Raw genomic sequence first — 10,619 nt, 5'->3', positions numbered from 1 at the left:
AATATGGTATAATTCTAACATACTTTTACCACATATCATTTTTTGTTCCCTCCTGAAATATAGCCTACTAAATGAATTAGTGTAAAAAACCTGAAGAGGAACATTTTAATATTATTCCAACTGTAGGCCTAAGGAAAATAAGAGAAGATGAAAACATATTTTTAAAAATTAAATTGAAAACTGATACATTTTCCAGTGACCCTAAACTTAACAGTTGGTCTTCACTTAACATGATGAATGTTAATATTTTAAACAGGAAAAAAAGAATCGTCAGAGTGATCTGATTGGCTGCCGATCCAGCTTCAGCTGCGTCCCAACTGCGTAGCCGCCGGTGGACGTAAAAACGGAAACAACTGAGAGGGTGGATTGAAACAAATGAGAAATCCACTTGAGCAGCAGCTGCGGTGTTTCTCCTGCTCACACACACATCGGCGTGGACTGTTCTCCTCCACACAGCAGACCACTGCTCCTTAGTTTCCCCCCTCCCGTCTTCTTCTTCTCGGACCTGGACGTGTGTGGGAAAATGCTCCATTGTTCTAACGTTGGCCCTTCGGCTGAGGACACACAGGGGCCGTGGAGCGCCCAGCTTCATCCTCCTCAGGCTAAACTAGTAGTGACAGAGCTCTCAGGGGCCCCTCATTAGCTCTCTGTCCGCTAAGAAGCAAAGAAGCTGCTTTAATCCCCCCTGTCCCTCAATCTGGCAACACAGACACGATTATAATTCTATTTTCATTCTGCTCTCCTCCCTTATGCCGAGTTTAACAACCTCTATGGATGAATAGAATCCTTAATAACAAAAATCTTGTTTGGTAAGGGGCGTTAAATCAGTGTAAGTGGTAAAAAGCGGGTTAACTTAGGCGAAAATAGACTTTTATGTAGGGAAAGTATCATTTTATGCTTTATTTTGGCATTGGTTATAGCTCAAGGTTTTATTGCGGGCTAAAGAGTCATATTTGGTGTTTTAAATGTTGTTTTGCAAAAAAAATAAAAAATTACATTTGGTCCAATAATTCTTTTAAAAATGAAATACATCTCTTACATGCAGAGTTGACAGTCTGTGGTGGTTTTGTGTGTTTTTGTAAAGTTTTGAATATGTTTTAGTCTGATTGAGTCCAATGTGGCCTTACAGTTGAGGACAAAAAGTTATATGTTTTCCTGCAGGAGGTCTTCAAATAAGGCAAATTCAAATAAAATCTGACACACACATAAAGCCTGTCAATGGAGAGCAATTAGTTTGATTAAAATGTCTGATTGAATATTACAGTCAGCAACCGGCTCCAGAGCAGTGGACAGCTCTGCTTGACTTTCGTTTTCTCAGTTTCAATACACACATACACACACACACACACGAGTCATATTGAAATGGCAAAATAAACCAAATACACTTTATTTATAAATCTTGAGTTATAATTTAATACGGTACCAATATGTTAACCAAATATGCTTTCACAGTACATCAGAGTGGTTGTCAAAAAAGAAGTAAACACAAATACACACTCGTACACACACGCACACAGATGCATGCTCGCACACACGCACACACATATACACACTTTCAGTTCAGCAATACCCTGCAGTGGTCTATTGTGCCATTAAAGAGGCCTGGGCTCATAAATGCATGAATTAAGATGAAACAGATTTGTTACTTGACCTGGGAAGTTGTGTACAGTTCATTTATACCATTAAGAAACTGCAGTCACACATCAGGCCACGTGCTCTGAACATCTCTCTCACACAGTCAGTGTAAAAGACCTGGAGACCTAAATGAATTAGAAGTGTGTGGTAATGCATCAGTAATTAATCAGGGGAGTAATATCATTACCTTTCACTCTAACAAGTTACCAGTGAAAAGAAAACATTTTTTTTCTTTAACTATTCTAAATATAAAACAAAATATCAGATAAAAGCAGGGCTGTCGAACATTTACCCTCTTTTTTTTCTGAGCGATATTTACCACATTTAACCTTGTCATCAACTCTGTTTGGATAAGATAACAAGAAAATCCACTAATTTGATGAAAAGCATGAATTCTGATAGTTTTAGATGGTAAAAAAAGTAGAGAATGACAATTGTGGCAAGAATTAATTACATCTGCCAATTTTTTTGAACACAATTATTTAAGGGCATGCTGTATTATTGTTAAAAAAAAAGAGAGAAAAAAAAGTAATGAGACTACCTATTCAGTGATTAAGAAGTAATGCATTACTTGGTGTAACCTTGCATCGCCCATGAGAGGTACAGTTTCGAAACATGTTGTGCTCTTTTTCTCCTCATCCTTTCATTGACAATGCAAATCGAGCAGGAACCCAAAGTAGCTAAACCGGGCTTTAATCTCACTGTTCTGTTGTACACAACTGAGCAAATAGGTTGAAGTCAGAAGATGCTGGGTTTTTTAACGCTTGTGTGAAATCTTTATATGAAACGTTCCTTTAGTCCAAAGTGCCATGTCCGGAAGGTATGAAACAACAAACAAAAGAAAAAAAAAACAGATTAACACGAGACGATCCCTGCAGTTTTCTCACTAGCTGGGGCAAAAATACATAAAACGCTAAAAAAAAAACATAAAAGGAGCAAAAACATAATTTACAAGCACGATAAATATACACACAGGGTCCAATAAATATTGTTTGTTATCCCAAAAACCATAAAGTGTGAGTGGTCGCCACTCTGTAAAAATGTCCATCACGACCAGTCATTTCATCTCATCAGATATCATCTCTCTTTGAACAAGTGAAAAAAAAATCTGCCAGTGGGGTCAAATTGGTCCTCATTGGATCATTTATTGGATTCACTGCAGAGAGATCACCGCAATGGCGTCATGAAAATAGCAAAAACCAACAACACTTTTAACTGAAAAAATTTGATATTTGTCTCAGTCCACTGGGAGTTTTTTTCTCCCCCTTTGTTCGAAGAAACACAGATTTTAAGCTGCAGCAGCTGAAATGATCGATTTGAGGTGTGAGAGCTTTCCTGACCTTAAGCAGCACCACTGCAGCTTTCTCCTCTTACTGGATGGGCATGTAAGGCCAGTTGAAGCTGCTCCCTGACAGCAGCATGTCCCGTATCAGAGTTTCTATTGGGGTTTTCCCCACCAGACGGACGAAGAAAAGCTGCTCTATGACAGAGGAAGAGACGGTGCGGAGGGAAGGTAAGCGGAGCAACAGCTTCCCAAACCTGTTAGGCTGGTTGGGGTACTGGCTCCTCACATACTCCTCTAAAGCACACTGGGATTTCTCCTGCAGACCCTCCACATGGGCGATATCCGACAGACCACAAGCATCTACAGACAGAGAGAGAGCAACAGAGAGACAAACAACAGACAGGAGAAGAAGTGGTCAAGGATCTAATGGAGCCGCCAGAAAAAGTTTAAACAGTTCAATTTCACATCACCACCCACAGCGTGTTAGCACAGAGGGACCGCAGAGCACAGCAGCGTATAGGACAGACAGACCGAGATCAGTGGGTGACGTAGCAGCTCATGAAATTTTGATTGTGACTAAAGGTATACAGCCACCAAGAAAAAAAATCTTTTTATGTTCAAAAAAATCACAGTATAGATTTGCTCCTGTAGTTTTTCACTTGATACTTATTTAACACATCTTCCACAGTAAAGTGGGTACATAAACTATAATAACCCTGCCTCCCAGGGAATAGATCAGTCACTGAGACATAGTCAGGTAATAATTTACAAGTGCAAGAGTGTCAAAATGTAAGAAATAAATCAGATCTCTAAACTATGTGGTGGGGGGAAAAAAAACAACGCAACGAAAAACATCAGTATGCAGTTGTCCTGTCAAAGTGACATCCCATCAATCTATTGCCATCAGGGATCAATCAAGGCTCTACAACCACCATCAGTTAAAAAAACAACAGCACAACACCTAGTATGTATGAATGCAGTACAGCCAGAGCACTAAAGGTACGAGGTCATTTAAGACCTCCATTTAGTGTATGTGTGGTATTACTACACACAGCAGGCTGCTGTGTTGTCAGTGTAATGCTGCAGGCCGGATGGCAACAGGGGTTAAAGAACGGTTATTGTGTCCCAGTTTAAAGACACGTGTTCAGATGTGCTCGTGGGGACTGAAATAGACCTACATAGGAAACCTTTTTTTATTTTCTACTCTGCTGCTGCTCGTCCTTTGGATCCAGCCATCAAACGCTGACTATATGAAAAGGCTGCGTAATAAGTGACATACATAGTCAGTAATGACAAGGTCATGCAGGAAAAAATTGTCAAAAGCCAAATTTAACTCAGTTTGTGCTCTGATCAATGGACTAATAAATAAATGCATTATAATAAATAAATAAATAAATAAATAAATAATCCTTTAAAAGCTAAATCTAACAAACTGCATGTTTATTTAGTTTGAGTCAATTACAATTAAATGAAATAAATAATAAATGTGTCAATTGGATAAAAACCCTGCATTTGATAAAGAGCTGTCTTGCGTCGCATTAAAGATGCAGCAGCGATAAAATAAAATATTAGATGTGGTAAAATTACCAGCTTTATTTTCATTTGCATACTGGATGAATCATGCAAATTGTTTTCATATTTCAGGGGCTGCAGGGATTTCATGTATTCTGTAAACCCACCTAACCTCTGTCACAGCCTCTTAAATGTTTTCATAAAAATTCACTTTATAACAATAACAAATTTAGCACATCCCTGTGAGGGCTGACAAGCTGCATGAGGTCATTTAAGTTCACTGTATATCTTATTCAGTAGAAATTATACGAAGGCACAACTTTTATTCTTACAAATACCTATTTTTTACTTCTCATTTATTTGCATTTTTCTATTAAATCACCTGGAGATCGGATTATATTTATACTTGTAAGGAAATAAATGGTTTATTCAAAAAAATATATATATATATTTATTCATTTATATATTGAATATTGGGAAAACCCAAACTCTTACCTATTACCCTATATCAATTCTTTTCTTTCAGCATTTTAACAAAAAGTAGGTAGTGTAAGTTTTTTTTCCCCTTTTGTCTGAAACATAGGCCTACACATTTTTAAAGGCATATTTAAGTATTTTCCACCTTAATATGTCCCACTGCACCATTATTTTAGGCTCAGTACCACCATCTTCAATAAATATTTTTAGAATATAATAATGATTATATTGGTATTTTTAAAAAAAAATACATAAAATGTTACTAATAGTCTTTTTGGCCACAATAGGAGAACAAGTAACGTTTTTTCCTAACGGTCACTTCGGCCATAGGTCAGTTAGGCGACAATGTATTTTTTTTTTCCTCTGCAGAATGTTTAATTCTCTTTCTTTCTTTCTGTTTTTGGTGTTTTTTATTGATTGTGTAGTGGTTGTTTGGCTGTTTGTCATTGAACGCAACCACATCACACTGGTTAAAGCTCCATGTTGGGGTGTGGTGACAGGGGGGGGGGTTACCTGTGGTGAACAGCACGATGGCCTTGATGCAGCTGTACTCTGCTGAATCCACGTGCAGCACCTTGAGCTTCTCCACCTGCTCCTGGAAGACCCGGATGTGGTCCATGAAGGCCACCACCCGGTCCGCGGACATCGGGGATGCGTGGAGGCCGGCGGCGGCCAGCAGCGGGGCGACGTGCACGGGCATGGAGCACTGCGCCGCGTTCAGGACGAAGAGTTCGCTCCAGGTGAGGCGGAGCAGCGCCACCTGGTCCGGGACCTGCAGGTCCGGGAAGAAAGGGATGTTCCGGGCCCACTCCACGGCGCTGAAGAGCATGCGCGCCGCCAGCTCACAGATATTCTCTATGCCCATGATGTTGTTGCTCTGCAGGCACTGGGAGCCGAACCGGGAGGTCGGGTAGGGCTCTGCCCGGAGCAGCAGGGAGATGTAGCCCGACAGGTAGGAGTGGCACTGTAGAGGGTCTCCGTTTGTCAGAGCGAACTGGCCGTGATAGGACTGGGTCGGAACTCTGCCTCTTTGGACAGCTGCAAAGAAAAACAACACACGTCAGACAACTAAGAAACACACGTGCCATGTTCAATTAAAACAGTAGGTAGGCTACAACATGGAGCAGTTGCAGTTGCCCTTTTCGGCCATTAGACCGAGGCTATCTAAACCGACTTTAGTCAGAAAATGTCGCACCCTGCGCGGAAACTTGCTTGTAGGCCACGACCTTCACACTATGATGGCGCAGATGATTTACAGCGTGGTTGTGGACCAGAGGCAGACCACCGGGCTGAGGTCCACTGAGACGGGCCCCTGAGACTAGCCATAACATCTAGCCTATATTTATGCCTGTCACTGTGGGTCTCACCGGCCATTTATTTCCCCAAGTTCGAACCCCCTTAAACCCGGGTCAGGGTTATTTATTTATTTTTTATTTTGTTTTATTTTATTACATTAGCCTACATGTGTTTATAGTGGAATCTGCATAAAAGTTGGGTGTAATTTGCAACACAATATTCTCATTCAGAAATATCACTGAGCTTCATTAGGTGCTGTAGGCTAACAGCAGGCTGCGGTAGGCCTGTACGACCAGTAGCCTATGCATAATAAATACACACACGCACAGACGCACACAAACATGCGCGCGCTCACACACATTATGCTACAATTAGAAGGAATAACTCGTGGAAATGAAACTAAGATGTCGCAGCAGAGTTGTCCAATCTGAGCATGTGGCATTTAGAGCAGCTTTGGGCTGTTTGAGCCACACAATGGCCGTGGTGACGGACATCAACAATAATTCAGCAAACATGCTACAGGATGGCTGCTAGCTGAACACTGTCTCTGATATCATATCACAGTAGGATGGAAACAAGCATCCGGGTTAAATGTGATGAAAATAATAATAATAATATTAATAATAGCCTAATAATAGTAATAATAATAAACTGGGCATTATAGCTTTGTACCAGAAATGTTAATGGCGGGGTAAATAACATAAGACAAAGGAAACACTTGTCTACATGACTGTCCAGAAAGAAATTACACACTATTGCTAGGCTGTTACATATTTGTATAAAGGAGTTTGTATGTTTGAGGAAAATAATGTAAATGAATAGAAAGCATTGTGTGAAAGTGAACAGTGTCCTGGGGCGTGTGGTGCTGGATAATATGATGTGATAATACCGATAGCGACAACAGGAGGATGCCAGCGCGTACCTTCCCTCCTCATGCCGACTTTGAGGCATTTCTTGAGGCGACAGTACTGGCACTGGTTGCGGTGGTGCTGGTCTACGGGACAGTTCCTGTTGGCCCTGCAGGTGTAGGTCAGGTTCCTCCTGACGCTGCGTTTAAAGAAGCTCTTACATCCCTCACATGTGAACTGTCCGTAGTGCTTCCCGCTGGATTTATCCCCGCACACTATGCACTCGATCTGCTGGCTCTGCTGTTTGTCCATGGACGAGGAGGAGGAGGAGGAAGAGGATGTGTTGTTAATGTTGGAGGTGGTGGTCGCGGTGGTGGTGCTGGACGGGTTGGGCGGCGGTGCGCCCTGAGGAGGCGCCGCTGCTGCCGCCGGGGGTATTTCCATAGACGCCGGATTCATGTGTCCCGTCAGCTCCCCCGGTAGCGACAGCGCCTGGGACACCGGGGAGGAGAGAGTCCCCTGAGTGTCCCCGACGCCCTCGGTGCTTCTCCACGCCACCATAGCCATATCGACCGTCACCAAAACTTTGCGCGCCCAACTTTGCTCTTTTTATGCGATGATTAACGCACGCTATCTGTCGACATGAACAACTCAAACACATTCAAGGTGGGGAAAATAAATACAAGCTACGCCTGGAAAATACGAATAGACCGCATAGGATTACGGCAATAAAATTATAACGCGCGACTTCACAAGTACAGAATGGACAGTCACCCAGAAACAGCTTGGCGCGGGGGAAATCCTAAAAGAAAGCTTCATTCAGGCCGAGATGTGCGCTATAACATCCACACAGGGAGACATACAGGCGGATAATTCTCAGCCAAAATCCACAAGGAGAAGCAACGTTATCCCAAAAGATGTGTAATCTGATCCTCTCTGTCCGGTGTGTCCAGATTTAAAGAGAATACCGTGCAAGCAGATCCCTCATCAGTGATGGAGTCGCCGGACCAGGCTTTCCAGACGCTCCCTGCTTTCCCGATCAGTCAGAAGTTACATTAAAAGACAACGGAGGGAGAGAGAGAGAGGAAGAGAGAGAGAGAGAGAGGGTGATGGATGATGATTTTGACGATGCTTCGCTCGGGACGGAGGAGGAGAGTGGTGCGTCTCGACGTCATGGCAGTGACTCGGTGACGTCTGTGTTTGGGGCGGAGTTGACTCCAGGAGAAGCTCGTATGGGAGTAGCAGTGCTGGATTTCTGTTGATATACACCTCAGAGTGTGAATCCTTATCCTCCCCTCTCTCTCTCTCTCTCTCTCTCTCTCTCTCTCTCTCTCATAGTGTGTGTGTGTTTGTGTGTGTTGTTAATAGCAGGTCTAGAGGAGGAGCAGCCTCAGGAGCAGCAGGAGGGAGGAGTGGCTGGATTAATGAGAGATTATATAAAGGACAGACTTCAGGTGCAAGCCCCTTAACACTTACCTGCAGCAGAGCCCGGGCCACAGTAGTTCCTGTGTGCAGTCTAGTCGTAGTTAAGCACATGTAGCCTATTCGTTGACGAAGTTGACAGAATTTGTTTAGACGTAAACGGCTTCGACTGTGGTCCATCTACCTGTACACAACACTGAAATATTACAAGAAATCCCAACTGAACAGGCTCCAGCCCCTTCTTCTCCTGGTGTCTCAATGATCCTGGCTGCACACACCCACAACATGCACAGCTGGAAACCAACATGCATTCAGTATCAAGTCTCATTTACCATGCGTGTTGATATCGCTCATTTGCAGCCTACACTGGAAATACATATAAGGGGGTGATATATTAGTATATTAGTGTTGCAGACACAGCAGCATCCTAACTGCAGTAATTTGATGCCACCTAGTGACATCAGTAAATTACACAGAAAATGACCTGTATGTGTATGTATACTTGGCTCACATGGCTTGATGAGAGACACATTTTGCATGTAAAAGATTATTTGAAGTGTTTATCATGCACGGTTGCCCTTGTAATTCATGTCTCTCCTTCCCATCTCTGCTCAATCTGGACTGTAATTTTATGTGTAATTTGACTGTCATTGTGTTTTCAAATTATCTTTTTAACATGATTTAAAGGGGTTGACACGATATTTCTTTAAGAAACGGAAGCATCATAAACTGAACTAGTGTGACACAACTCAGACATGAGTTAGAACAGGAAAATAATATAAAATTGTCATTGTTTTTCTTTTACGCCTTTCTTTATGTGGATGTAGTGTGAACGGACAACCTTTTTCATCTCTCATCACTTTGCATTACGTAAAGTGCAGGTGTAAAATTGATTTAGATTAAAATAGTTACTTGATAATTTCACAGTGACACTGTTTTTCTACACATGTCCTAACAGTTTATTCATTAATTTTTTTAAGGATTTTGACAATTACTAAATACATTAGATTAAAACTGAGATAGCAAAATAAAAAACTTGCATCCCTGCAGGTTTTTGTGTCCTGATGGTGATAAGATTTAATGTGTGTGTGTGTGTGTGTGTGTGTGTGTGTGTGTGTGTGTGTGTGTGTGTGTGTGTGTGTGTGTGTGTGTGTGTGTGTGTGTGTGTGTGTGTGTGTGTGCGTGCGTGCGTGCGTGCGTGCGTGTGTGTGTGTGTGTGTGCCAACAGCTGCATATCACAATGTATGTGAGATGATGCATACAGCATCATGGAGGCCTGTGATATCAACTCAGTGCCACGTGAACATGCCTGCGTGGCCATTTCACTGTTGACTCATGCTTCTTGAACCCTGACGCTGAGTGTGCTGTCACATTCTTAGAGCTGGCCAGCACTGCAGTCATCCAGCAACTGCTAACACACAAAACAGGCTTTGCTTTGCCTGCTAACAAACACAAGACTGACTTCCAAGTCCAATCAGCAGTGGAGGGTCAAGGCTAAAGTATTCATCTCAGTGGATGGGGGTGATTGAACCCGTATCTCCCTGTCCCTCGTATCACCGTGTGAAAAGTCCAGTTAACATGAATCACGGAGTCGGGAGTTTAAAGATGATAAATCCCCTCCTGTTTTTGGTAATCTGGTGCCCTTTAAGCCTTATTACCCATAGGGAGCTGAAAGCGAGCTAAATGGAGACAAAGTGCAAGAGAGTTTGGCCAGGAGAGACCTGCTGTGTGTGCAAAACCACCAGGATGTGACTGTTTACAGCTCAGTGGGAGGCATCGCCGGCTCGCTGTTCGAGGATCTGCAGCATTTTTTACTCTTTGAATGCATTTTCTTACTAAGCTTTCCACCCGATCTAACCATCCGGTGGTACCACATGGTTATCTGTTAAAAAAAAGTATTTAATATGGGACAGATACAGTAGAGGTATGGCACTGTCCTTGCAATCTAGCTAAATTAAATTACCTCTAACTGGTATTAAGGCGAGAAATACTTTAGATTTGTGTATATTATGGCCTTCTAGGAAAATGCACTCCTATTCTTGCCATTCAGAGTAAATGAGTTTGGTGTAAACTCATTACCTTAATGTGATTAATGGTTGTGATCTAAAAGTAGGCCTACACTGCAGCCTGTTGGACGTCTCCTT

General features: G+C 42.3%; 1 protein-coding gene across 2 annotated transcripts; it reads right to left on the bottom strand.

Annotated features, from left to right (window-relative positions):
- Positions 1–1,371: 1,371 nt before the first annotated feature.
- Positions 1,372–8,199, bottom strand: LOC146989981 (nuclear receptor subfamily 2 group F member 1-B-like). Of its 2 annotated transcripts, none has more exons than XM_085767152.1 (3): positions 7,128–8,193; positions 5,423–5,947; positions 1,372–3,280 (listed from the first exon to the last, which is right to left on the bottom strand). In XM_085767152.1, the coding sequence occupies exons 1-3, from the start codon at positions 7,618–7,620 to the stop codon at positions 3,006–3,008; spliced, it is 1,293 nt and encodes a 430-aa protein (XP_085623278.1). In that variant the 5' UTR covers positions 7,621–8,193; the 3' UTR covers positions 1,372–3,005. The 2 variants fall into 2 exon arrangements, with proteins under 2 accessions (XP_085623278.1, XP_085623271.1); XM_085767145.1 differs by having other exon boundaries at positions 2,558–3,280; positions 7,095–8,199.
- Positions 8,200–10,619: the final 2,420 nt, after the last annotated feature.

The sequence above is a fragment of the Trachurus japonicus genome, chromosome 3 (genome assembly GCF_045865225.1).
Source record: "Trachurus japonicus isolate A0001 chromosome 3, Traja_1.0".
Classification (NCBI taxonomy): domain Eukaryota; kingdom Metazoa; phylum Chordata; class Actinopteri; order Carangiformes; family Carangidae; genus Trachurus; species Trachurus japonicus.
The sequence above is the reverse complement of the archived record's forward strand: the minus strand, read 5'-3'. Positions and strand labels throughout refer to the sequence as shown.